The 28,000-nt window shown below is 43.1% G+C and overlaps 2 protein-coding genes across 5 annotated transcripts in view; one reads left to right on the forward strand and one right to left on the reverse strand.

The window, feature by feature from the left end:
- REL (REL proto-oncogene, NF-kB subunit) overlaps positions 1 to 2,567 on the forward strand; it is a 29,587-nt gene extending 27,020 nt beyond the window's left edge. Inside the window, exon 10 of the mRNA XM_069008912.1 lies at positions 33 to 2,567. Coding sequence (XP_068865013.1) covers positions 33 to 745 — 713 coding nt within the window. The 3' untranslated portion in view covers positions 746 to 2,567. The remainder of the gene's footprint in view (positions 1 to 32) is intronic.
- PUS10 (pseudouridine synthase 10) lies at positions 2,409 to 27,976 on the reverse strand. 4 transcript variants are annotated; one of them, XM_069008916.1, is made up of 18 exons: positions 27,922 to 27,976; positions 26,176 to 26,312; positions 24,943 to 25,209; positions 23,577 to 23,663; positions 19,374 to 19,408; positions 18,810 to 18,921; positions 17,134 to 17,195; positions 14,590 to 14,635; positions 12,326 to 12,390; positions 11,822 to 11,907; positions 9,501 to 9,626; positions 8,640 to 8,696; positions 7,646 to 7,722; positions 7,497 to 7,552; positions 7,252 to 7,369; positions 5,986 to 6,128; positions 5,328 to 5,427; positions 2,409 to 5,079 (listed from the first exon to the last, which is right to left on the reverse strand). In XM_069008916.1, exons 2-18 carry the CDS (start codon positions 26,299 to 26,301, stop codon positions 5,041 to 5,043), a joined length of 1,602 nt encoding a protein of 533 aa, XP_068865017.1. In that variant the 5' UTR covers positions 26,302 to 26,312; positions 27,922 to 27,976; the 3' UTR covers positions 2,409 to 5,040. The 4 variants fall into 4 exon arrangements, with proteins under 4 accessions (XP_068865017.1, XP_068865014.1, XP_068865016.1 ...); XM_069008913.1 differs by lacking the exon at positions 27,922 to 27,976 and adding an exon at positions 27,180 to 27,476; XM_069008915.1 differs by lacking the exon at positions 27,922 to 27,976 and adding an exon at positions 26,031 to 26,070 and having other exon boundaries at positions 26,176 to 26,223.
- Between the last annotated feature and the right edge of the window lie 24 nt (positions 27,977 to 28,000).

Below are 28,000 nucleotides of genomic sequence, written 5' to 3' on the forward strand. Positions count from 1 at the left end.
AAAAGCCCTAAAAAGAGGCATTCTCTCCGTAGAACCAAACATGTTTCCATCCACGCTGATGATGCCAGGGTTAGGCGCCCTGGCCAACACGAGTCAGCTGTACCCCGGCTGCTCCCAGCTGGCGCCGGCGGTGGGGCCGGGCAAGCAGGACGTGCTGTCCCCGTGCTGGCTGCACGGCTCCGCGGCCCCGGCCGGGCTGCTCGGCTCCCACCCGCCCAACAGCTTCTCCACGGAGCCCCCGCCGGCCGCCCCGGGCAGCAGCTCCCTCCCGGCCTTCCACGACAGCGCCCTGGCCTGGCCCGACGAGAAGGACTCGGGCTTCTTCCGGACCTACGGCAGCACGAACGGGCTGGGGGCGGTGGTGTCGGCCGCCGAGCTGCACAGCCTGCCCGGCGGCAGCGCCTCCAGCGCCGGCATGCTCGGCATGGACACGGACGACATGAGCTGCACCAGCATCAGCCTGGAGAAGTTCAACGCCGTGCTGGGCGCGGGCAGCCACCGGCAGCAGCTGCAGCTGCCCCCGGCCGCCCCGGGCAGCGGCGCCGCGACTTTCGCGTCGCAGCCCGGCCTGGCCGACCCCGTTTACAGCTTCATCGACCAGGAGGTGCTGAGCGAACCCAGACTGTCCAGCAGCCACCAGGGCAGCCTGGCAGACGGCCAGTTCTATGACACCGACGGTGTCCACACTGATGAGCTCTATCAGTCCTTCCCCTTTGATAACATTTTACAGAGCTATAACCCGTGAGCCAGCGCTGGGTACATAGAGCTCCCCGGGTGCCGCTGCGTGGAGAGGAGTAATTGACCCTTCTGGAGTCCCTGCTTTCTCTTTCAGAATGTTGCTGTGCAAGTTTCGTGGTATAACTTAAAGGTTATTTATTGCAGCCCATAGTGGTGCCCATAAAGAGGGAGGTGGGAGTAGGGTTTGGGGTTCTCTACCTTAAAAGTACCTTGTAGACATATTTTTGCGCTGTCGGAAGTGGGAACTGTTAACACTTAAAGCTTCCTTATCTTTGGGGACTGTAAAAGCTGGCATCTTCAGAAGGGTTAAAATTTCAAATACTTCACAGGGTTAAAGTTGTTTTGAAATAGCCATTTTTGCTATAGAAATTAAGTTTTGATAGGATGGAAATTAGGAAAAAAAAACCTGCACATGAGCACTCTAGTTCAGTTTCATCTAATGATGTCCGAGTTCTGCTCAACTTACTTGAAAGGTTTAGGTTTTTAACCCCCTTTCTATAAATATTCTCCTAAAATGAGAACATGTATTGATTTTCCACGCTGTCACCACACTCCATTTGCTTTGAAGGCAAATTTACTCGTAAATTTTTTTTAATGACTATGTCATTGTTAGATATATTTAAAAAGACCGGAAGGTTTGAGTTTTTAAATAGTCCAGCTCTGTTGTAAAGGAAATCACTGCACAAGAAAAGGAACAGAAAGTGAGGACTTGCCTGCACTTCATCCAGAGTGCACTATTTTACAAGCCATGCCCCTGTTGCTTTAGGAATGAAGCTGTTATTGCTCTGCAAGTCGTGTGTGTGTGTAGCTGCGATGTGAGTGAGATTTGGAAAGGCAGAAATCTCTGGAGCCGAAGTATCCACTTACTCTTTCCTCAGGTATCCCGGCAGTTTCCTGCTATGCAAGTGACTGCTTAAAGAAGGCTCAGATCCTGCCTCCCCAGTACCACCCCCTCCCAGGAGGGCAAAGCCAGAGGCTGCCTTGGTGCAGCCTCACCTCTATTAACAACTTTTAAAGCCATTTCAGTCAGTACTAATTAAAAACACTCCTCTATCCTCTGTATCAGGAACCAGAACTTCTTCCCTCCCACTTGATTCCCAGTCTTCGCTCTTAGCCTGAGCTGTTCCTGGCACCAGCTGGAGGTAACTGGCTGGGTAAGACACTCTGGCCTTGGCTACTTCATTATACTGTTATTTTTTAAGAAGCAACACAGAGAAATGTCTGAGTATTTCTTAAGAGACACAGCTGCTCTTTAGGGCAGATAAGGCTTAAGGGTCTCAGTTGTTACCTTTCGGTGACATAAAACTGCACAATGAGAGCAGCAATAAAAAAAGCAATAAAAAGTCCAAAACTCAGCCCCAAATCAAAAAAGTCACTTGAGATGTAGAATTGTACACAAGGAAAGGTGCTCCAGAACCCCTCTGTGGCTTACAGGAACGCAGGGATGCCTTCCCTGCAGGAATCCACTGCACTGGGAGCACTCCGGTGGTGCTGCTGGAATTCCATCACACAGATCTGACAGGCAGGTGAAGTTTGGAAACTGCTTTCCCAAACTCCAGGTGCACAACAAAATGAATTGACTCTCCCTGTTTCAAAGCAGTTTTTCCTCACTTCTGCACCTCTCCTCCACACTCTTAAGCAATAGAAAGACCAAAGAAATACACAGAAAGTTTGAAATGTGTTGTTTATTCAGTTCTTTTTTTTTGAAGTTCTCAGTTTTAAGTATATTAAATGTAAACATTTTACTCACTTCATAGAAAGCTCTTTATAGTACAATTTGTTTTTACTGTATAATTAAATATTTTCAAAGTTCTGTTTTCCTTTGTAAACGAGTTGGTTTGGTAATTAAAAAAACTGGTTATACCAAGTGCTCAGCTTCTGCAACCTCCTCAGCTCATGACATCCCTCACCATGGGAAAGGCAGGGAAGAGGAAGAAGGTAGGTTATGGGTTGCTTATCCTGGGTTTTTTTAGGGTATTTTTTGCTCCCTGCTGCTGGTGGCCATTATAAAACCTCAAGGCACGTGAGGGCTCATCTGCCTCAGCAGGTTTTGTGGCAGAGCTCTTGAGTTTTTAGGCAGAGGGGACAGGGGTACAGATGCTTTTGGCTGAGCTGTGCTGCTGGTACAGCTTCCTCCAGGCCCAGCTGAGCTGATGCAAAACCAAAATGCAGGGGGGAGGCATTAGATGTGTCCAGCTGGGGAAATACAAGATGAAGTCTTGCTCTCACAAAACACCCACTTTGAGCACTCACAGAAGAACTACTAAAAGTCAGGTGAAGGCCCAAGTACAGCATGAATATTATTGCTGCAATATTTGGTACATGATGGTTCAGAAACTGGACTGGAAGCAAAGTTCAGACCCCCAGCTTGCATCTCTCAGTTTCATATTTGCACATGATCGGTGCCCAGGAGCTGCCCCAAGAGCTCAGGGATATTTGCATATCAGCTTCCACCCCCCCATTTGGATACTTCAGATTTACCGTAAAAATAAACAGCTTGGGAGTTTTGGGAGGAGCTCTCTGCCTGGTCCAGAGAAGAGCTCAGGCTCAGCACTTTGAGGGTCATCTTTATGGCCTTGTTTATCCTGGATTCTGCCTGGGATCCCCACATGCAGCAGGAGCTGCAGAGGGAAGCGCCTCGTGTGTCTTTGGCACTCCGGCAGCAGCCCTTTCCCCCTTTTGGCTCCATTTCCCCTTAGAACAGCTCTTCCCATGCCTGTTGTGTCCAGAGTGCACAGTCTTGTTTACATTTTTGTCCCTTGTAGCTTATGGAATTTATAAATCATATTTTATCTCACTTTGAGTTTTAAGAAATCACACAGATATGAAATTCTCTTTTGTTTTCTGAATTCAGTTTCTTTAGTTTTCCATCATTAATGACACTTCCTTCCTAGCTGCAGATCGTTATCTGAGAACTGCTCATGGAATCTGTTGCTCATAAGAGCTTTAGTATTAAAACCAAAAATAATATTGCTGTCTGAATCACATTTTTGTGTTAGAGAAACAGGAGCTTCTGAATTACTTATGTTACAGACACAAGTTTTGACAGCCCAGCACAGGCAGAGCCTTAAAGGAGCTCCTTAAAAATGTATTCATTAACACTTTTAGAGCCTCCATCTCAAGCTCTCATGGAGCTGTTCTAGCATGAGGTCCTGGCATCAAAGAATTCAAGGCAAGACATCCCAGTCATCCTCTCTGTCCCCAGACAGTGGTTTGTCTTGGCAAACATTCCCCTCTTTATTCCCAAAATGTTCACAAAGAGCTCTGAAATTCCAGACCTTAGTTTCTTGTTGATAGTTTAACTCTTCTGTTCTTCAGGGAAGCACCTCCCTAATGGATTAACATGATACAAGTATAAAAAATTACTTCCTAAATATGTAGGTGGTGCTTAGTATGAAACATTTAAAATAAAAAAAAAACCTCAGATCTTCCTTATTCCAGGCAAGTTCCTAGGCTGTGTTCAGCTCTTCCAGTCATCCATCCAAGGTGAGGTACAAGAAAAAATGTATTATGCTACTAAATCACAGCTTTTTTTCTGTCTCTCGATACCAACATCCTGTGGTACCTTTTGTTTCTGCCTCCACTTCGACATTCTTGGTATTCCTGTTTTTCTTTAGATTCCCATCATGCACCACTGCCAGGAGTTCCCAATCTTTTTATATAGTGTGACTCACTGGGGAATTCCTACTCCTCAAGAGACCTGATGAGGCCACAACTCTTGTTTCTAGGAAGCATCCCCAATGTTTTTAAATGAGAAAACCTTGGTTTTAAGTGCAAAGTTTTCCTCTGAAAGCTTTTTTTTTCCCTTTGAAAAGTACTTTGAGAGAGAAATTTGCTCATCTCTACTGCCACTGGCCGTAAAGCAGTCAGTGTCTCAGGGAGACTTGCTCCAGGCGCTGTCCTGCTGGCTGCAGGCTCCCTGCCTTTTGGGATTTCCTGCATGAACTGCTCAGAAAAGGTTGCAAGTGGGTTTCAGGTAACTCAGTGCTACCTGCATCCACACAAGGAACGCTGTAGTATCCCATATAAAGAGTTTAAAATAAAATCTGGCTTGATGGAGGGTTATATACACTGGCTTCCCAAAACCTTTTTATGTACAGAAGAAATAGAAGTAAGGCTAGAGCTTGAGCCAACACTACCTGGTCCAGAGTGCATAAAGTAGGGTCCAAGGGTATCCTTTGCCAGATCAACATGATCCAAATGTTCCAGGGACACCCTTGGCACCCAGGCTGTAACACTGCACAGTATCTGGTCTCCAGCTGCCGCCCAGGAGCTGCTGCTTCCTCATCCCAACTCCAGAAGTTAATCAGCCAGGGTTGGAGGCCAGTCAACATCAACAGACTAGAAAAGCAGAGGGGGAAAAAAGCAGCAGAGTTGGTGTTTTACAGATACCAAAAGAATCACATCTCCTCCTGCTACTTCTTGACAGCATCACTCACTGTTGGGTTGCATTTACAAAGGAGAGTAGCAGTAGGAAATGTGTCCCGTGGTAAGGAATGTTGATCCACTTGGAGCAATTCCATGGAAAGCATCTCACAAGGGCAACTCCCTTAGTAATTTCCAGGAAAGACAAATAGCAAACAACTTACTTCTACATCCAGCTCCAGAATGTCAGCAGTTCTGTTCAGAAGGGACCCAATGTTGGGCTTTGTTCTCCCAAAGTCTCCGTGCACAAACTCTTTAATGTAGCTGGAAATACTGGCTGAGGAGAGGTGGATTCCACAACAAAGAAATCAAAAGGGGGGGGGAAGTGTTTTTTTTCTACTTCTAAGTAATTTCTCAGTTAATATCCTCTTAAGCCCATACTTATCTTTCAGAGAGCTCCTAATTCCTGGTTTTTGACTCTGCTGCCTGCTGCACTGCTGGCCTTTATTTTGTTTCATTCCAAAATGAGTGGTGACTTTAGGACAGAACTGTAACTTTCAAGTAGCAGTGATCTCCAGTGTGCACTGAAGTGCATTAAATGTTGTGGAAAAGCTCCTTTTTGGAGGTGAAAAGTTCTCAGTTAAATTAGAAAAAGCTGAAGTGTATTTTTAAGCAGCACGATTTTTATATCTGTCACATACTTTATGAAAACTCCAGTGTGAAAGTGTGACCTAAAAGCAAATACTGTGCAGCAACACCACTGCGGGAGAGCAGGAATTTTGCAACACCGCAACCACCAGAGCAGGCAACTTCCCATTATCCCAGTCACTCCCATCAGGAGGCTGTTTGGCACCTGCCTTGTGTCAGGGCACCCAAGGATACGTTCCTGCCTGAGTCTTCAGGCGCAGGCGGAAGTGGTGCTCGTCGATGTACTCGGACCTCATGGTGTGGATGACCCGGCACCGCACAGCCAGAGGCCGCCGGTGGAGCACCCGCAGCGGGGTCTTCTGCTCCAGCTTTAACTCCTGGTACAAGAAGCAACCAAAAACGTGAGGAAAGGAATGTGCAAAGCTGCACATAGATGGTAGGAATTGTGTGTTGTCAACCAGTCCCATCTCTTTTATCTTTTGTTCTGGTAGTTGAGTAATCTCAAGGCAAGACCCGTTTTTTCCAAGTTTATCAAAGGAAAAAGGGCAGCCCTCTCAGAGGCCAAACGAGATCTCACATGAACACAAACTAATGCAATCACAAATACAGAGGAATAACCTTGAAATCTCCATAGCCCTTTGCTGGAATGACTCCAGGATTTGGCAGCTCACTCAGAGCCTCAGGGCAATCAGGAAAAAAAAAATCCCACCCACAAAATGCTTTGTCTAAACTAGAGCCAACCCCCTGGAAATAAAAGTGAGGGAAAAAAGCCTTAAATGAGATTAGATCTCAGAACAGTCTTTTCAAAAGTTCATTCCCAACTCCCTTTCCCAAAGGAGATGCAGCAGGTTGAAAGGCAGCTTCTCAGGAGCAAGGGAAGCTAAAGGAAGAACTTCCAACAGTTGTCTGCCTGAGCTGCAACTGCTCAAGCCCTCATTTTGTGAATGAGCTCGTTGGCAAGTCCTGTAGGAAATGGTGCAACACACCAAAAACTGAACCCACTTCTCCATCAGGCCAGCATCTGGAGAAAGTTCTCTTTCCTGCACATGCTGAGCCTTCCTGAGGCCTCTTTGCACTCTGTCATAGACACTTCCATTGCAGCTGTGGGAGAACGGCTTTAGAGCAGAACAGAAGAGCTTCTCTGCCCCTCTCACTTACACTGGACACTATCTAAGGTAAAGAAAGGGGTGCAGGTACCAGGTTTCCTCCTCTCCCATCCACTGATTTTGATGATTTGGTCCCCTGGGAGGTGAACATTACACAAGGATTTGTTGTCTCTGCTACCAGCCAGCCCCCTGTCCTGCTGGAGTGACTGGGGAAGGAAGAAGGGTGGTATGGAAGTCCCTACAGCAAGAGAAACCCTGATTAAAAAAAACAACAAAAAAAACCCACAAAAACCAAGCACAGAGCAAGAGATAGGCCCATGAGTGCATGTATTTAACTCCTCCCTAGGATATCAGGACAGGTACCCTTTAAATCAGCAACAAGAGCTCCTGCTACCTTGATATCATCTAGAAAGGCGATGTCTTCTCTCTGTATTGCTTTGTCTGTCCATATTAAGGCACTGTAGGTCTTTGTCTTCTCCTCTTCACCTTCCTTCATACGACCAATCGCCTCTCTAAACAAAAGAAATTAATGACTCACTGAACATCAGCATAATTATACAAGGCTGTGAGCAAGAACACTTCTCAACTCCCCCCCGAGTGTCGCTTTGAAATCCCTCGCCAGCAACGACAAACACTGACCTGGTGACAAGCTGTAAATCTCGAACCTGTATTTTGTCTGAAGAGTCATTAATTGCCTGTGATATTTAAAAAAGAAATCAGTTAGCAGAGCTGCTGGGTTGGAGAGGCAGCACGTGCTTTATGAGTTCTGTGAGGTGCCAGTGATTTACCTGCTGAAGCCTCTTCATCTCCTCCGCGGTGAAATGTATCCTGCGAGGATTCACCAGCTCGATTGCAAAGGGCCTTCCTGGCAACAGGCACAGGCATAAAACACAAAAACATGTTGTTCTAAATTAATGCTGGAGTTTACACAGGAAGGCTGCAAGGTGTGAAGACACTCTGCTGCTATACAAACAGGGAGAGGACTGGCAGGCTGAGGGATAGAGCATCAGATGGAAGGGAAGAAACAAGGGACCTTTTTTTGGCTACTAAACCCCAGTATCAGCAATAAGTGCAAATTATGACTTCCCAGAAGACATCTTGTACAAGTCTGTGCTAATTAAAAAATAAAATAAGAAAAAAAGCTAATTAGCTTATTTTCTGTCACCTACAGCAATGCCCAGGTGCACGGCAATGTTAAATCCCACTCCCTCAGCTCAACATCTGTTGCCAGAGTTGTAACTCTGTGCTCAGGGCCTGGACAATCCCCAGCACAAGCAATGCCAAGAATCACACTACAAATCAGACAGCAACTGAAACACAGAATTGTTCATTTTTACTTTTTCCTTCCCTCCTCCCTTGGCTACAGCAGCTTCAGCACGCTGGAAAGCAGCTGACCTTTATAAGGGACTCAAGTTCATAAAGAAAACAAGGCTCCCCCACTCCGCAGTCGCAGTGAGGGAGTAAGAAGGATCCAACAGAAAACAAGAGAGAAATCAGTCTGACATAAAGGGCTTAAAAGTAGGGAGTGAATAAAATAAAATAGTGGTAACTAACTCTGCCTTTCCATGCAGCCAAGGCCACTGAAAAAGGGCTCCTGTTTCAAGCTGGTTTTATGAAGCTGTTTGGTCTTTGGGAATAAATATATAAGTTTCACTAAATTGCTTCTGAGATAAAATTCCAAAGCATGCCTAGTCACAGACGTGGCATTCAGCAGGATCTGTTAGAGGAGCTCCCCACACCCATTTCATCTCTGTGTTTCACAAGGGGTCTTCCAAGCCTTACCATTGCCTAGTGTCCTTACATCCACATCTTCTCTTCCAGAGGAACTAAAATTAAAGCCTATAACAGATTTGAACAAGGCAGGTGAGCTTTAATTTTACATTTTTAATACTCTCTACAACTTTTAAAAGGCAAAATATTTTTTTTCTAAACTTGTTTGCAAAATATCCTCCAAATTTGTCTCTATAAACCGAAGCCTGCACTTCACAAACTGTGAGAGTTCCTGTTATTCCCAAGTTTCTTGAGGAGCACTCCCAATTCCTTGGCCTGAATGAGGCTGCTACAACCAGACTAACATATCCATTGGGAGGAGAGGAGGGGGAAGCAGCAGGTTTTTTTCCAAACTAATATTTAATGCAGTTTTTCCTTGGGCCTTCTATGTCTCTAATTCCACATCTGTTAGATGACAAATGATGGGCAGTGATTATTTCATCTGGATAATCCCTGGATATGCATTTAGCTTGTGGAGCTTTAGGAAAAGAAATGAATCGAGGTAAGAAACATGAAGGGGTCAAAAGCCAGGCAGATATTGTGAAATACCTGTGGCAAAATCCTTCTTGGTACAAGTAATTTATGAATTACCAACAGTTAAGAAGTTTGCTTAGGTAAAAACACTACTACATGAAACCAACATATTTGCATCATCAGATCCACTGAAAAGCTACTTTAGCACAATAAAAGGATCTAATTACTCCCAGATCACAGCTAAATAAAGTTTACAAGCTTTGACTTGGAAGGATAAGAGAGGGATAAAGAAACATCATTTTTTCCATTATACTCCCATATTAAGTGGGTAGCTACCAAGAAAAAAATCTCTAGTAATGATGAAAAATATGTGTGGTAGGAGATCTCCTAAATACTTACTGTCTGCCTTGAATTCTGCCACTAGATGCTCTGAAATCAATTCTTCCACTGAAGACTCCAGCTTCCGCTCCCCATCAATAATCCAGGGAGTCTGAGGTAAATTCCTGGAATATTTGTTGTATCTTCCTGGAAAAAAACCACCACAGTATTTCTAATCATTCTATGACCATGAGCAAAAGCTGCACTCTTGCACAGCACATTTAACTTTCATGGGAGCTTTGTGACAATAAATTGACAGGCTTGAGCTTGTTTTATGGCAGGAGCATTACACCAGCTTGTGGCTGGAACACATGTGGCTTGGTTTCTGATTTGGATTCAGAGAACTTTATACACTGAGGAAAATAAATGAATCGAGGTAAGAAACATGAAGAGTTTCTTTCTCCTTGCCAGGAGAGTGGCAGTAGCCAGGCTGGCCACTTAGGATGGACTTGGGGAGCCTGTGGCTGCAGTCCTGCCTCCAGGTATATCCCTCCTGTTTGAAATAATCCAGGTTCCAAGCCAGTTCTGCCATTGTCTGAAGGCTTAAGAAAAGAAACCCAAACTGAAATGCTTTGGCTCACTACAAGGAACACCATGCAAGGAGCAAAAAGTCCCAATAATAAATGAGGAGGAATGGCAGGAGTCTTGAGAAGGTGCCGTGTAAAGAGATTGGCATCCTTGGATGATCCCAGGGACGTTTTCATGGCACCTCCATGACAGGCTATAATCAAAGAACAAGCCTGATGTGGATAACCAATATGAGCATTTTTATGGACAGGTTTGATAAGAACTGAAAATATTCCCAAAGCAAGAAAATAATTCATAAAGGCCAAAGAGCAACCCCTTGCTTAAACCACTTTCAACCTGAAACCTTGCATAGAGAAAACGACAGAGTTCAGAGTAGCTCAGCTCTGTGCATTTCTCTGTGTCTCTGACATCTCAGGGGTTTGGAGTTTTGTATCATATTTTCCTATCTCGAACAATGTTTCCTTCGTGCAGTTTGAGCTGCAGAAAAAGCCACACAAACAAATGGGGAAACTGAGTAACAGTTTCACTGGGGCAAATAATGAAAGTAGGATGACTCATCATTCAGATGCAACCTCGCACTGCTAAATTCTCTTTCCATAAAATGGAAAAAGGAGAAGAAGGTTTGCTTTTTTTTTTTTTTTCTTTTTTTCTCAGCTCCCCATTCTAATAATTTTAACATTTGATCTGAACAAGAGTAGGTTTAAAAAACCAGAAGGTGTTTCTTGCTTTGACAGCCCCATAATCCTTAAAAAAAGTTGGGGTGGGAAGTGATCACTAAATATCAAAGGTAAGTCATCAAAGGTCAAGAGGACAATGTTGTGCTTACAAATTAAGGTCCCATCTCATTTATTAAAAGCAAAATATCTGCACTGTACTCAATAAATTCTATTCTGGATTTAGTTCTTCAAAAATTAAATACCTCCCTGGATTTTTGTTTGTTGGAGCAAGATATAAACTATAAATGACAAGAGCAGTATTAACTGACAGGCAGAAAACAAACCCTCTGTTTTGCTGTTCATACTGTTGAATTCTGATAAAACTATCCCAAAAAGCACCCTAAAATAAAACAGTGTGTTTGGAAAGGCCTATAAGGAGCTGGATATCTTGGATTCACAAAAATGTACATCTAGCTGTCCAACCAGTAATTAAAAATGAGGAATGGTTATATGCTGAACATCAGCTACCCTGCCATTCACTTTTGCACGTTTTCATTTTCCATTTCTCTATATTCAGGATTTTTATCATCACAGTATGTTGTATTTAAATTGCAGGTTGGGTTCTTTTTAATAATAATCAGTTTGCATGTATTTAAATAAGTTGTTCATACAAAGGATTAGAAAAAGGGCAGATACTCTGGCAGGCAGACGACATAAAAGTTAAATCATCTCAATGCAGGGGCACCCAAGTGTTGCTGCACTACCTGTCTCACCCAAACCTCTATAAGTCCCATTAAGATTTGCAGTCTTGGATGGGATAATATGCAGAGAAACCCCAATGGTGAAAACCCCTGAATCCAAATCAAAACCCAAGGAAGTGAACAGCACTGCTGGGAGCTTTTTGGTGCAGAGGTGCCTTTCCCAAACCATTATTCTGAGGGGATCCGTAATGTCTAACTTTTGACAAAAAAATATCTTCAGCAGGGGTTAAATATAATTTCTTCCCCTTTCAAACCACTCTTGGATAGAGCTGGATTTGTTTCTTTGCTCCCTACAATTCATTACAGGAATTAACAAACAGCAAGAATCCTCTAGGTCTCAGGGCAGTGTTACAAAGTTCTCTTCAAAACACAGCAGCAAATAAATGGATTGCTTTACCAGCCACAAAAACTGCACCATTATTGCACTGAATTTCCAGAGCATCACAGAGCTTCTTTGGTGAACTTGGAGGACATGGAAAATGCCTGCATTAAAAGTAAAAACAGTGTAAAATATATTGTCACTACCAGAACATGATGCAGCATCATCAGAGCAGTAAAAATTGTCAATTCTTGGCTTCCCACCGTGTGTGATTTTTACCATATTAACAGCACTTGGTGTTTTCCTAAAACTCACCTCCTAACATTTTGGAAATATGAGAATATTCCTTGGAAAGGGAAGCTTACCTTACAAACTCTAAAGTTCAAAATAATCCTTTTAATTAAAAGATCAGGAGTGATTTTCTATTGCCAGAAAGAAAACACGTTTTAAACCAACAGAATTTAAACAGTCAAAAGTTCTTTTAAAGCCACCCTACCACTACTTACCCACTGACTATTTTCCTCCCCTCCCTAATTCTATACAAAAGCACAGTACTAAGAAATAGTTTCAGTATATACTTACTTGAGAAAATCCTCTTCTTTTATCTTCTCCAGGGCTTTTATAACTGCCATTCTGGTGAAAACAGACTGCACAGTGAAATTAAAAAAATGAGTCAAGAACTAAGAAAAGCAAAGAAAGGATATGCCTAAGGAAGAAAAAAACACTGAAACTTACACTGTGCAGTTTTGTCACTGCTCACTTGGGAGCCCAGGTCCAAATTTGCAAAATAGTTTAAAAACAGAATCCTAAATCCATGAACAGAACCTAAACCAGCTTCACTTTCCAGAGTTAAATATACCTAAGCCCCAGCTTTTATGTCAGTGACAGCCGGCAGGTAGTTCTGCTGAAAATAAGCCTGTTGAGTAGGAATCTGTTTCTGAAGTTCAAAAGTTGATTGATTCTCAGAACTAAGGGCTCTGAATGGTGGGGCTGGGCAGTTCCTCCTGTGGAAAGCAAGCAGCTTCCCACTCCCAGGCTGCAGCAAAAGCAGCAATGTCAGGGCAGGAGGAGCAGGAGCCATGACTGCCAAGCTCTGTGCACAGCCAGGTGCTGCTGGGGTAACACCAGTGAGAATTTCTGTTCCTAGGACACAAGAAACAAGCATTGCAACAGCTGAGGTGAAATCCTGCTCTGGGAAGGCTGAGGACAGGAGAAGGTCTCTAAATGAAGCTCCTAATCAAAGCATGGTCAGGTCTTGAAATCTACCAAGCCTGCAGCCCCTCTCTCCACAGCCTGCTCCACTCTCAGTTCCCTCAAGGTAAAATGTTTTTTCTTGCATCTCCTCTGAACTTCTCATTTCAGTGTATTCCTGCTGTCTCATCCTTCCAGTCATGCTCTGTGAAGACCAGCCTGGCTCCCTGCTCTCGATCATCTCTTTTGGCAGGAGATTCAGCTGGATCCTCCCCAAAGCCTTCACCAAGAACCTTAGAGAAGTCTGGGTTCCTCAGCCTCTCCTCCCAGGCATGGGCTCCAGCCCCAGGACTGCCCTGATGGCTGTCTGCTGAATTGCCAATTTAATGGTGTCTTTTTTGCAAACTGGACTGGGGATTTGGGAAAAAAAATTTTAAAAAGAAAAATACTGGGTCACTGTTTGGGACAATTGAAGTCTTGGCTCTAAACAGAGTTCCAGGGTGTCTTCTGGAAAGTTGCTCTTTCTCCTTCTAAGCATAAATTAGAGATAATAGCACTTCCCTTCCTCGTAGAACAGATGAACTGGAAAGCCCTGCAAGCAGCAGCAGGTTTAAATAACTATCTACAGACAGCACAGAAATTTTCCCTCAGAAGCCAGTTTTTACACCACTTCTCTGATTAACACAGCCCTTGAAGCCCAGCTTCTTTTTGAGGACAAACCTGTGACAGCTCTTCAGAGCTGGTATTTTTCTTTAGATTCCCCTACATTTTGTTGCCTATGTGGTTTTAACAGCCAGGCCCTGCTGGTTTAGCTCCTTATGTGGGATTTCCCCCTTTTAAAGGACAGCAAGCAGCGAGTTATAACAATACAGCCCTGCTAAAAAAAGAGTGGCGTTTATTGGTCAGGTGGAGTAGAGTCAGCAGAATTCCTGGGCCAGACTCTGCCTCTGCCAAACGTTGGCAGACTCTTCACCAGAAAGAATAAAAGGCCTTGCAATGGCTTCTGACAGAAGTTACTTGTTCTCCCTCTGATCACATCAACTGTCCCACTTGTATCAGTTTCCCTCCGACTGGTTTATTATCCTCGCATGTCCCCTTTTCCATCAATGGTTGTGTGCGTGCTCAGGGTCTGCAACAAGTGGCAAGGTCCCTTTTCTTTCCCCCCCTCCTCCAGAGGCAGACAGGATAAAACCATCCTGCATGCATCCTGGCTTTCATTCAGATCAGAGGACATGAAAACTACAGAGTGATCATTTCCCTTTTGGCTGCCGAGTCTCATCTTCACAATGTGACTTATCTGAACTGCTTCACCCACAGAGAGCTTGAGGATCATCTTTTATGCTACTTTTAATGCATGACAATCAAATTCCTAGATCTTAAGGGAGGTATTTACAGAGAACATTCCTAAAATTATGGCCTTTAGACAGCCTGGAAAATGAACGACCTAAAGAAAAGCACCAAGCTCTTGGTTTTCCTCAGCTGAGAATTGTGAAGTGAATAAAGGAGACAACTTTATTTTCAGACAATTGAAAACTGGAGAGCTTTTTGATGAAGGAAAACCAGACATTGAGCACTGACTGAATACCCAGATAAGTTGTAGCTACTGCTGTGAAATTCTGAATGTCAGAACAGAAATACAGTGATGGAGATCTTACCTGTTTGTTCTTCGCTGGTTTGAAACAGTCTGGGCAGGCTGTGGCTCTAAACACAGAAATGAAAATTAGCTGCTCCTCTTACAGAGAAAGAAATAAACAGACAGACTCACAAGCACAGCACGTGAATGGTTTTTGTACCCATACATCCAGTGCCTCGCTTCCACAGCTCAGCTCAGAGCAGATTTTCAAATTCCCTTTATCCTAAACCACAAATGGTGCAAGATGTGCCTTGCTTGATCCAGAGAAATCATGGACAAAGCTCTCTTCTTCTGCTCTGGCCAACACCACTGTGTCTCAGCTTTGAGAAGGGCTGGAAAAGCACACAGGTTTAGCTTTCAGTCCTTTCCAGTCCTTCTCAATAAAGGTCATGTTTAATGTTTTAAGTTTTAGGCAAGATTTTCTGACACCTTGAAATCTGTACTTGCTGCTCTTAGACAATGCCCACTACAAACCTGAGATTCAAACTGTCCCTTCTGGAGAGGAAAATTCAACTTCCTACTGAAAAAGTAGCCCCAGGTGTTCACATCACTTGTGCTTTGCCTGTTCAAAAGGAAACTATTGGCTGTTTCACAAAAGTGAAAGCCAAGTCAGTGAAACATTTTTTCTGAGTAGTGTAGAGGAAGTTGCTCTTCCTATTAGTGGATTTCCATGTATGCAGTCAGAGACGATTTCTGGATTTCTGTGTATGCAGTCAGAGATATTTCTGACCTCCAACCCAATTTATCACTTCTTGCTGGTGCTTTTCAACACCTCTGTATCTATTTTCAGACTCTAAGGAAGCAGGTTTTGCAGTTTCTATACAAACAACTTCCCTGGCCAGTCTGCGACACAAAGCAGCGCAAACTCCCTCTTCCAGAATTTCAGTATCACCTTACCCTTAAATATCTCCAAATATGAATTGACAAGAGCCAATCCAATCTTGGGTCATTTCAGCACAGCTACCTCCACACAACTGTGTAAGCACAGGAGAGAAACTGCAGATGCCATGCTTGGAAATCCAATCTAAAAATTCTCCAGGTTGAGACAAAGTCCTACTTTGCTTCCATAAAATCCATGACTGTCACTATTCCTGTGACAATTGCCAAATTTATCATATTCACATCAAAACCAAAGCACTGCCTCAGAATGTGCCCAGAGCCAGCCACTCACACAAGCAGAATGCCTTGGCACCTCAGGAACCACCGTGTAATTAAATTAGGTAAGGTGCTGTTACTTCAGAAAGCCTCTCAAACCTTAATTGCTGTTTAAGTGTGCTACAAAGAGAAGGCAAATAAAGGGATATTGTCAGGTCACATGGAATAAACCTGAGTAATTGGAATGTGGAATGGAACTTCTTTACAGCTTTCACCTCTACAACTGCTCTGGTTGGAGCACTAACACTGGCACCATAGCATGTTCCACATCAATATTCCTGAAATGCCAGAAGAAGGATGGAAGGATGAGCTGAAAATACCAGGGAATAGGTTTCAGATGAAGGAAGTAAAATTAAATAAATGAGAACAAAAGGGCGAAGGATCCAGAAACACTTCAGTTCTTACAGGATTGAAGGTACCATTATTGAGAACTGTAGTTTGGCCCTACAATTTTCTCCCTCTTTTGCCCAGCCTTGAAGAAGCTGGAAAGGAAAGATGTTCAGCAAACACTGATTATCATTGTTCCTAATACCTGTTCCTTCCCAAGCTTCCATTCCCTCATCCCCCACCTCAAGACAAACTAAAGATGCAGTTGTGGAAAACCAAGAAGGTGGTGGATTGAGCACTCAAAGATCACAAATTGCCAGAAGAGAAATCAGGAAATAAATAAAGGCTGTGAGACAAATCTCCAGAGTCAAGAAGTGAATTCACTATTCAGCAGAGATGTCTCTGCTGAGCCTCTTTCTGTGCTAAGAACTTGCAGTAGGTGAAAATTAACTGAGTGAAACTTTAAGTTTTCCAGGAAGCACCAACAAACAGGAAGAGTGACCCTAATTATCCAGAATATACTACAGCTAGATTTTGAGAAATCAGATCAAATGGCAGCTAAATTCACAGAACTATTTTGCTTCTTTGTGTACAGCAGGTGCCCTACTGGGCCAGGCCAGAGGCTGTGTGTAGTGGCCAGGGAAGTTCTGTTTGTTTTCATCAACCAGCTACGTTGGATTAACTCACTTCTAAGCCTTCCCTCCTGTCCATGTGTCTTGTAAGAGGAAGAAAACCTACATATAACCTCAAAAGATTCCCCACCTGCAGTTACATGGTTTGAATTTTTAAAAATGATACAGGGAATGACTTTGAGAAGGGCTGAAATTGAACAACTCATCTGAATGCTCTCCTTCCAGCTCAAATCAGAATTCTGGATGATATTTTTTTATTGGCATCAAAGAGCAGAATTAACCAGAGATGGTGTAACTTCAAGCTCTGCAACTTTATGTGGATATGAGGAAATCTAGATGCAGGCCACATTCTAGTTTATAAACATGGCATATTGTCCTCTGTAACAAATCCAAACCAACAATATTGCACAACATTTAGATAAAGATCTTTTGTTACTTGTAGAAAAACTTACAGGAAATGGCACTCCTCATCTGTTTCTGGGTGAGCAAAGACCACGCTAACTTCAAACAAACTCTAAATTAAAAAGAAAGAAAAAATAACAAGAGGGTGGTAATAGTTTTTTAAACAACCACGCAGGATATTCTCAAGTACCCGCATTGTAGTTTCAGGAAAACAGTAGAGGCAACAGAGACAGTAACCCATTTATTTATGTTTAAAGACATTAAAAGGTGTGCCAAAGCAGCACTTGCCTTTCTGAAGTCACCAGAGATGATGTGAGAGCACTTCACAGCCATGAGTGACCTGCACTGGTCCCATCCTGTGCAGGGCCAGGGCAGAGGCAGCCAAGGCTCAAAGCCTATTACGGTCACCAAACCCCAGAGCCCTCCCGGGAGTGCAATACAGATAAAAACCCTGCTGTAGTCACCACTGTAAAATTTTGTCAGGGGCTTCCTTTGCAGTGCCTGCATGGCCTTGGGGCAAAGAAAGGCAACACATCCTCGTGGATTGACAGTAGCCCAGGAACTCCAGCGTAATCTCAATTCTACCCCCAATTCCCTCTCTGGCCTTGGGCAAACAACACTCATTACTTGTGTTACTCAGATACCAGAACACCTCAGGAGGGCTATTGAAAAGATTGGCTAATATTCAAGTGCCTTGTAGATAAAGGGCACGAGAAAAACAAGTTTTATGGTACAGGGATGTCTGGAGTGGCTCAGTGCCTAAGTGGGGTAGAGCTTTTACTAAGTTGCTGTGTAAGATGTTTGTTTCTTCCTGCATCATCTTCAGAGTAACTGAGTGGGTTTTTTCTTCACTTAGAAAAAAGGGATGCTTTCAATTAGCACTCCTGGGAAAACACAGCCTGTAATTATTGTGGAAGCTGACAAATCAACATAAAGAATCAGTGAATCTACTCCTGGGGTCAGTGCTATGGCTGGTGACAAGTAAAAACTACAGCCAGCCACAACTGCAGAAATTTTACATTCAAGATGATTCAAGGTTCTTCTGAGTTTGGCAACACTTGATGGCCATGTTCAGTCAATGCCTTTCAGAAAGATTTTAAGGATATTAGTCAGAATCTGCAAGTTGAAAACAGCTTGAAAAAAACATTTCTGTTGCCTACTTAGGGGTGTTGCAGGTCCCAACAAGCCCATTTCTCGTGCTCATTAAAGTGAACAGGGACCAGTCTCTTCTCTTTCAGTTCATTTCAGAAATACATTTTACCCACAGAACCTGAACAACTGAGCTCCCAGAGCAGTAGGAAGTGTTGGCACTGACAGGAGAGCAAGGAAGGAATGTGTGAGCATTCCTCAGCCTCTGCAAAACAGGGATCCCGGAACAGGAGACAACTGGAAAAGTCTCATTAACAGAAGGAGGATGGCAGCACAAGAGATTTAGCACAAGGCTGTGGTGGTTTCAGAAGATGCAATGATCTCTGTGTACAAAAATGAAGATTGGGCCCCTCAGGATGCACACTTGGAGATCTCTGGTTAAAAGAATTTCCCCCCAGCTTTTCCCTACAGTGAATTTAGAAGCCATTCAACTTGTTTCTCTCTTAATAAGGAAAAACAGGATAGATTTTTATTTCCCCACCATGTGTGTAAGTGTACAAATATACACACACAAACACATACGAAAAAAGAATAAAAAAAAACCAAAGAAAAAAGCGTTCTGTTATTTATACAAGACCTTTCCATCAGCAGGAACACCCAACTCTTCTGACAACTGGGGATGAATAATCCACTTATAAGCTTCTTTCAGCTGAACAATGTCATCCTTTGCCAAGGGAAGGCCCAGATTTCTGAATCACAAAGAAATAATAACTTGCACAGGGGTCTGTCAAAAATAGCTACATGACATACAGTATTTCAAGACGAACTTAAGTAACTACTGCCAAGTAAAACAGATGCATTTTTTTTTTCTGTGCACTGAGGAAACTGATGCCAGAGCTTGCTGGGAGATCAAAAGTTGCAAAAGTCTTTACAGAGCCTGCCCAGAGAAGAGCTGAGAAAGAGAGAGATGCATTTCAAACCACTTGTTTGGGAACTTACAGAGCAAAAGAGATAAGGAACCCCAAGTAAGGTCAAACCAGGGAAAAAAGAAAAAACCAAACACACAAAACCCAGCTGCCACCTTATTCTTTGTAAGCATCAGGTAAACTGGGCTATAAAATCAACATTTATGTAGACAAATGGTGTTTGGATGAAGAGGTCTTGTCAGACAGACAGACAGACAGCAAAAGCCATTACTCACCTCATCTCCTGCTTCACCCCCAGCCAAGCAGCACGCTGCAGGTCACCAGCCATGCCCAGGGAAAAAGGGAGCAAAAAACAAAAGCAACTGAAATTAAGGCTCAGAACTCCCAACAATCTGAGAGACTCTTTGCAAAAGGAGAAGTGTTTTAAAAACTCATGACTAAAAGGAAGTATCAGGAATTTAGTTTTTGTTTCAGAAACGGAAAGATGGAATTGGTGTTTGTTTTTATTTCTAAGACATCACTTTGCTCTTCACCTCAAATCCTATCTGGCTTTAAAAAAAACAAAAGAGGTTTCATTAAACTGTTTGGAACTTGCTATCAATACTGTAACTACAAAAAGACTCTTAAGTCATCAGTTGTCCTCCATACAGAGAAATGAAAAAAAAAAAAAGTGTCTAAATGAATGGTATATGAAAGCTGATTGACATAAATTAATAAAACCCCAAATTCAGCTATCATCCATTATAAAAAAGAAATTAAAAATATACTTGGTCTTATGGTAATCCCAGAATTACCCCCTTATTTAAAGCACACCACTTAGTTTAGGAGAATAGGCTAAATATGGAAAAGGTGAGTAACAGGAGAAATAATCTAATAATCAGAGGGAGCTTTTAGTACAAATGCTTGAGTTCACTAACAATTAGTACTAAGAGAAAAACTCCCCTCAAAACTTCCTACAATGAAGCACAACAACATTTTCAGTTCTCTACTAACAACAACTACAAAATGCATTAGGACTGGCAGGAAACCACTTAAGTAATTCAGCCTGTGTCACCATCCTCACTGAAGATAATTCCAAAAATCAAGTTGTTTGATTTGAAACAGCCACAGTGAAACAGTTTTCAGTCTGTAGGCTGCAGACTTTTAAATCCCTTCCCTGACTTTCATTCTTCATATACAGTGCTTAAAGCATAACCTCCCCCAAACGCTGCTGCAAGAATTACTGTCCCTTGTCAAGGAAATAATTCTAAGGAAGAGGTTTGAGAACAGGTCTCAAACTTCAGGAAGCAGGGCCAGGATCACATGGATATCAGAAGGAACCACATCATAGATCCCTTTTCCATGCTGATAAGGAGCTCAATCAAAAAAATAAGTCTATTAGCTTGCCTTTAGTCCATCTAAAAGAATGAGAGAACCCTAAAAACAGTCCTAGAAATTAAGAGGGAAGAGGGATGGTGGAGAGAGGACACGAACTTTGTTAGATCCATGATACACAGACCCCCACACTGCTGAATGAAACAAATGCAGTTGTAGTGAGGAAATGCTGTTTGCTCAAATCCACTGTGATTCATTATCCTGCATTTGTAGACAGTATGAGTAAGGCTGCTTCACTTGAAGTATCTCGTAATCCTGTTTGCATAATAACCCAGATAAAATCATAAATAAAAATAGCTTCAATTGAAATTCCTTGAACGTAACTCTGAACTAGAGGATATGACAACCACAGAACTGGGCCTAGGAATCTGCATTTGACAAATGCCAATTTACAAAGAAACCTCTCCCATGCCTTGATTTAGAACACATGCAGGGTTGGGGTTCAGTGGGGTGGCTAATCTCACTCCTCTTCCCTGTTTTCTGGGGATAAAACTACAAAAGAGGCAAAACTTCTGCACGGGAGCAGCTATGCTAAAATGAGACCACAGGTCAAATTTCATCTCCTCTCTCTCTTGATTTCCAAGCTGAAAGAGAATTAAAGAAATCACTTTTCCCCTTCAATTAAGGGGAAACAATAGATGAGGGTACTGCAAGCACAGAGGCCAAAAGATCCCAAATTCCAAATCGCATTCAACCACCAAGCCAGCCAAACCCCTCCACTCTCTCCCAGCTGTACGTGGAGCAGGGGATCAGATCCCTCTACTTCGTAATTACTTCATGTTTGCGAAGTGGGTTGAAAATGAAGACTGCTCATTACAGAGCTGAAGCCTGCAGGGCAGTGCTTAGCAGCAAACACATCTCTGGAATACAGCAGCTCAGGCACTGTATTGATTACAAGCTGCAGGATATTATTCTGGTGCTGTCTGAGGGAGCGCAGTGGCAACAGTTGAAAGACCATGTGCAATCCCAGCCACAGCGTGGTTTGAGAAAAGAGCTTGGAGATGGGGAATTCCAGGATGAGGCACAGGCAGCCCCTACAGGGAGTAATGACTACAGATGTTATTTGCATCAATGTCCTTGTAGCAAGCACCAGGATGATGGATCACGACTGAGACCACAGACAGAGCCAACAGTCACCCTTCTGAAGGGCACGACTCACTTCATATTCTAATAGAGTTGTCTGACATAAACCTGGGACTCCCGTATTTATGATTTATTTCAATCAAATCTCCTACTTGTGGAAGGAGGCAATTGCTTCCTTGCATCACAGATACAAATACTATGCAAATGTAGATTTTATGTCCCGCTCTTCTCCAGCTCCCCTCGTACATTTTAGACTTGGCAGGATGACAACTGCCATAATTAAATGAGTTGAAGGTAATACTGAAAGGCAGTTTCTGATTTTTTTGTTAAAAAGATGATGGAGAAAATCTGTGTGTCACACCCGAGGGCAGTGGGAGAGAGGCTGCCTTTGGGTGTCCTTTGAGGACAGGATTACACATGTTCTTGTACAGAGCAGGTCAAAGAATTAAAAGCAGAATTTAACAAACGACCTCTTTTCAGCACAAAGCATTTTGAGATATCCTGATATCTGATTTTGATATTTTCAGACATTTTTACATATTATATTGCTGCTTTTCTGTGGCTGTAAAACAGGTTCTCACCGATTATTTGTTTTAAGTGATAAAGGGATAGGAGGTAAATAAACCCCTGTGTTTTAAAGTTCTTCCTCCACCATCACCCCTTTTCACCCCTGCAGTCAGAGCAAACAGCTGCTTTAGCATTTGGCAAGGCTGGAGGCAAGGAATAGAAGGGACAGCAGGAACTTCTTAATCCAAACCTTCTCCCAGTCAAACCAAAACTGCTTCCAAAGGGAACAGATCCGGTTTTCGAGCTTCCTACTCGCTCATTTCACTCCATCTATTGATTTGTGGGCCCACAGCACAACTCTTTACTCCCTCGGCTGTCCCCAGCAGTGCTGCTTTGCTGGAACACAGGGCCCAGGCAGTGAGGACATCCCTCACCTGAACTGCAACGCAACACCACCCTCTACCGAGGCTTCCTGCAAACACCAGGTGCTCTTTGAACACCTCAGCTTACACCCGGCTTAAAGCTGGAGTAAAACTTGGTAAAGTCTGACCTACGTTTGGTGTTTCCCAGAGCACCACAGGCATCCCAATACTCATCTAGCCTGAAAGTGCTTTTTGACACACCTCACTTTTTAGAGGCATCAAAAACCAAAATGGGAATTAGGGCAGTTCACTCAGCCAGAAAGAACAAAGCAAACACACCAATTATGCTCGATTTAGGATGGGAAGCAGAGAATCTTATGCTCCAGAAGACTTAGGAGTAGAATATTTGTCAGCTGTGAGAGTGGCATTTGCCCAGGATGCCACAACTAACAGCACAAATCACCACTGCAAGTGCAGTAGATTACTTAACAAACTGTGTGGGAGCAGAGGAGGCCTCAACACAGCTTTACATACAAATCCAACACCATCTATGCTTCCTTCTGCCATGTTCACTGAAGCTTCCACCACATCTTAACCGCAGCAGGCATCTATTGCACCGAGTTACACGGTGCTCTTTAAAACACCACTTTTGTATCACTTTTAGAACAGTACTTTTGCATCATTTTACATCAGAAAGCAGGGGAAGGTTGCAAAATATCTCACAACTGAGTGTCTTTTCCCATCATGTAAAATGCTGAACACCTCAAGAGTTCATCCTCAAATTCCTTCCTTTGCATTCTGCACTACCAGTTTTCATTTCTCCCTGGAAAGGCACCAGCTGTGCCTCCAAGAAGATCCTCACAGCAGGGCTGGCATCTGCACCAAAGGGAACAATTCACTGAGGGTTTAAACAAACTCCTTTTGGGTTTTCAGATGGAAAGTAACTCCTGGGCTAAGTGAAAACTGAAGTGACTCAGGCCCTGTATTAATTACAATAATACTCACCCACAAGGAAGGGGAGAGCAGACTCCACTTCCAGCATGTGCTTTTGGGTTTTTTTTAGCCAGTAACAATTAAAAATTAAACTACCTCCAGCTCGTGCACACCACAGTTACTTTCTTAAATATGTATTTAATTATTTAAGTTACTTACCTCCCTGACAGACAGCTGTGGGGGTAGTGACACAGAAAATACAAAACTGGTGAACTGGTAGTCCGCAGAATTAACTTTTTGGCACACCTGTAAGAGAAGGAGCTTAATATTAATCTTTATAATTTTATAAACTTGATAATCTTTATTCTACATAATCACTGTGAATTCATGCATGCTAACACACATTCAGAGAGATGCCCAAAATACAAACCAGAGTAATCACTAACAACTTATTGAAATATAAGCTTTTTTTGTCCTGTTAAAAAAATTTACTAACAAACTGTATCCTTAGTGCTATGAAACAACTAAATTCACTATTTTAAGGCCAGGACCAATTGTATATTGAAATTTTAGGTGCAATCAGCATCTCAGATAAGGAAATTTATGTATCAAATATTTAGGTTTTGTAGTGCCTTAACATGTGCTGTCATATTTTCCATTGCTACAGAAGAGAGTAACTCTGAAACAAACACTAGCAGTGGATTCTGTAAAATGATACATATTCTGCCAATGGAAACAAAAAAGATACAATTATGTTCTGCAACAACAGATACTACATACTATACTTTCTGTCTAGTCCCATTTTTGACACATTCCTGCTATTAAACGAAATCCTTTTCTATCAAAGCTCTGTTAAACATCTCAGATGCCAGTGTGAGTTTTCTAGCTGATAGTTCAGTTTGTCACATGAGCAATTTGATTGCTCAGAGATGGTGTTTGCAACACTCTGTGCCCACATTCTCTCCTACCTCACATTTTCTCTGTTATCCACAACCTGTTGTACCACCAAAACATTTTCTTCCCCTGTGGTACTTCCTAAAGACGGGTTCATGCTGTATTAGAAACAGGTAGTTCAGAGAACAGCACTTGATGACTCCTCATTTTCCTGTCACATAAAAAAGTGAAGAGAGGTCACCTGTTCCACTGAGGTTTCCCTCAAAAGCAACTGAACCTCAGGCCATCTCCTAAATTCATGTAACCACATATCTGTTAGTCCTTTTCTTAGGAAAGTGTGCTCCCTGCAGTCATTCCATTGCACCTGCACTGCTATTTTTTAAAAAGTGCCTCTATGACAAAGTCTGGGCAAAATTCAGTCCCACTACAGATGCAACTTCCCAGCTGCACAGGTGTGCAAACACTGCCCAGGAGCAGGACGGAGTAGAATTCTGCCATCTACATTCCAAATATTCCAAATAGGCAAACGTTTTGGTTTGTTTTTTGGTCTCTTTCTTTCAAAAGAAAGAGAAAACATCTCTTTGGAAAAAACAACAAAAAAACTGCACCATGTTTTCAGTCAGCAGCTCTATCCCGTAGGCCCCAACATACACTAGCTCCAAAAAAGTAGCTCAAAAGGCAAAGAATGTACCTTTTTAACAAAGTCAGCCTCGCAGAACTCCTGGAGAATTCCCAAACACACGTTGCAAACCTTCCCAGCCGAGCTCTCCATTGCGGCATTCCCATCGCCAGCCTCAGGAGTCTGCGGGATGGCTCCGTTGTGCTTCACATCAGCAGCACCTTCCTCCCTGGGCTCGAGTCTGATTCTCTTACAAGGGGGGTCAGCCACATCCCAAGAGACTGTGTCTTCTTTTTCCCGATTGTTTTTCAGAAACTCCTGTAAATCCTTCATCAAATCCTAACACAAACAGAGCAATCACACTGTGGTTGTTTTCTCCTCTTTAACAAACACAATTCCATAAGGCAGTACTATTCCAGTTGAGGCTCAGTATATGTAATTAATAACTTGGAATTTATACCCAAAGACATCTTTAAGACACAATTCAACAGCTCCAAGCTGCATTTCTCTCAAAATAGAAATTTCCAGAGAAAATATTGCTGAACAACTCGTTTATCATCCAAGAACAAAAACATTTTCCAGACTTGCACAAACACATTTATCTTTGCCCCATCATTATTCAATGAAAAGAGACATTTAGTGCTTTCTTGTCACTTAGATTATGTTAGAATTGGATTATCCCAGGAAGAGAGTTGGCCACTATAATAAAAAGAAAAGGGAGCAGACACAGGTGGGTGTGAAATGAAACACACAGAGCAAGAACTTTGTGTCAGGAGAGAAGCCGTCAAAAATTAAGAATTACCTCCATGTCTCTGATTCCTGGAAGGATGAGAGACAAGACATGGCTCAGGAAGAAGGATTCATTAAAAGGTTTTCAGTAAGGAAGACAGCAGTTACTGTGTTGTTGCAACTCAGAGGAAAATGGGTAGAGATGCAAAAGAACAAAACAGGGCAAAATGAACGAACACTCCTCAAATAATTGATAAAAAATGGAAAAGGATAGGGAAGAAAGATGTTAAAAATTAATTCTGGGGAGTCTAAACTTGAACAAAGGTGAAACAATCAAGACAGACACCAGCAGACACAAGCACAGAGACAGGGGATTAGAGCAAGCTAAAAAGGATGTCTGATAACACTGTGTTTCTCTGATTTATCCTTACCCGGTGCTCTCAATTCTTCAGTTGCATCCTCCTACCAATTCTGCAATTTAATGTAAATTTCCTTTCCATTAAAGCAAAAAGCACAGTTTTTCATAACTCCTTTTCCTCTCAGGCAAAGAGCCCAAGAACACAATGAAGGACAAACCTTGTGTGGATGTCTATAAAGCGTCTGTGATCCCACGCAGCAAAACCTCAAAATACATCGTGGGCAAGTGCCAGCATTGAGTAACAGCTGAACAATTGGTCTGTCCTTCTCTGTTAGTGAAGACATGCTGGGTAAATCTAAAATTCAACACAGAAAAGTCAAAAGAAAAAAAGCTTAGAATAAACACAGTTCAGCAATTCAATAATAAAAAGACTCAGCTTAGACTTGACTGTGCCACGTTTAGAGTAACTGGAATTTTTTTTGTCCTCTACAGAAAATTTAGGATACATGTTTGTTTTGAGTCACAGGCACAAGAAAAGTGGAAGACCAACCCAAAAAGACCACTGACTGGGGGAAAATCTCCTGTACTTGCTAGGATTTTCCTAGAAAACCTGAACTTGAGTTCTGACAAGGGAATGCTGAGCTTTTGCCCAGTTTTATCTTGGATAAAGTATGTGACATGCGAATCTTTACTGAATGAAGGAGGGTGGAGCTAAGACATATTGAGGCAAATTTAAAAGGGAAATTCATCCTAAAATTGCAATGACTGAAGAATCAGTGTGTTAAAATCACAGGGGGAAAAAGAAAAAAGAGCCTCAAGCCATCCCCTTCTGTCACACAATCCCCTCCAATTCTTTAAAGATTTATTTCCCTTCTCAATAAAGGACTCCTGTTTTTGTGAGAAATCTCATAATGCTCCCCCCCCAAAAAAAAAAAAAATCATGGCTGATTTGGTTTCCTGTCATTCTCTCTGCCCAGAACTTTAGGACAGACTGAATTTTTTTTTGGCCGAAATTTTGTGATGGGATAGAACTCAGCATTCTTTTTGGAAGAAGAGAGATTCTGGGCGAGGTGCTCACCCTTACTGGACATCTAGGAAATGTCAGAAGGCATGTAAGGATAACCACAATTGTTCAGACCAAAGGTTTAATGAATCTATTATCACCCAAAGAGGGAATAAATTCAGCAAGGAATTCCACAATACCTACAGACTAATGAACCACCTGATTTTGCTTTGGGCTTAGCTCCTGCAAGCGACATTTGATACTCTCCTAGTTCTTATGTCCCAAGAGATGGGATATATCCACGTTCTCCATGCCAGCCACAGTCTGTTCCACCTGCAATATCCAATCCTGCTCAGGAGTAGCCTGCACAGAAATACTGCAGCCGTGGAAAACCTCCACAACATGGGAAAAGTTATTACTTCCATGAATTTCGTTTGTCCTGGGTTTGGATGCTTTGGGGTAAGCTGTAAAACCAAGGGCTACCTGGAAAACTTCAAAGCTGCTTTTCAAGAGGAAAGAGCAAACACAAACACGCTGTTAGGTAACTGTAACCTCAATTCATTTCCATGAGACTGAAATACTGGCAGTGGGTGACGCATAAGGGCAAATGTGGCAACATTCCTGACATTTTGTGGCAATGTGGGGGGAGGAATCAGGGGCCCCGCTGGGGCCCAGCACCTCAGGGCTGAGCTCAGCACCCCTCGTGTGTGAGTGAGGGGGAGCTCAGGACCCCGTTCCGGCCCGAGCCTCAGGACTGCGGGGGGTTCGGCACCCCCTGTCTGACGGGGCGGCCCATCGCCCCCCCCAACGCGGGCTGAGCCGGAGGGGCGCGGAGGAACGGGGCCCGCTCAGCACAGGCCCGGCCCGCCGCAGGCCGGAGGCGGGTGCCGTTCCCGCTCCATTCCCATTCCCCCTCCCTTTCCTACTCCCACTCCCATTCCCGGTTCCCGGTCCCGCTCACCCCTCGCTCGGCGGCCCGCGGAGCCGGCACAGGCTCGCTCGGCAGAGCGGCAGAGCGCATCGCTCAGCCGGCGCGGCGG

The sequence above is a fragment of the Aphelocoma coerulescens genome, chromosome 3, assembly GCF_041296385.1.
Source record: "Aphelocoma coerulescens isolate FSJ_1873_10779 chromosome 3, UR_Acoe_1.0, whole genome shotgun sequence".
NCBI classification, from domain to species: Eukaryota; Metazoa; Chordata; class Aves; order Passeriformes; family Corvidae; genus Aphelocoma; species Aphelocoma coerulescens.

Bases quoted from the DNA above. Each gene is read 5' to 3' on its own strand.
- PUS10 (XM_069008913.1), bottom strand. From the start codon at position 27,216: ATGTCGCTTGCAGGAGCTAAGCCCAAAGCAAAATCAG. The intron at 14,636-17,133 runs GTAAGTTTTTCT...TTCTGTGTTTAG, and splicing joins GATGAGGAGTGCCATTTCCT to AGCCACAGCCTGCCCAGACT. The intron at 5,080-5,327 runs GTAAGTTGTTTG...CTGCTTTTCTAG, and splicing joins TTCTGGAGCTGGATGTAGAA to TCTGTTGATGTTGACTGGCC.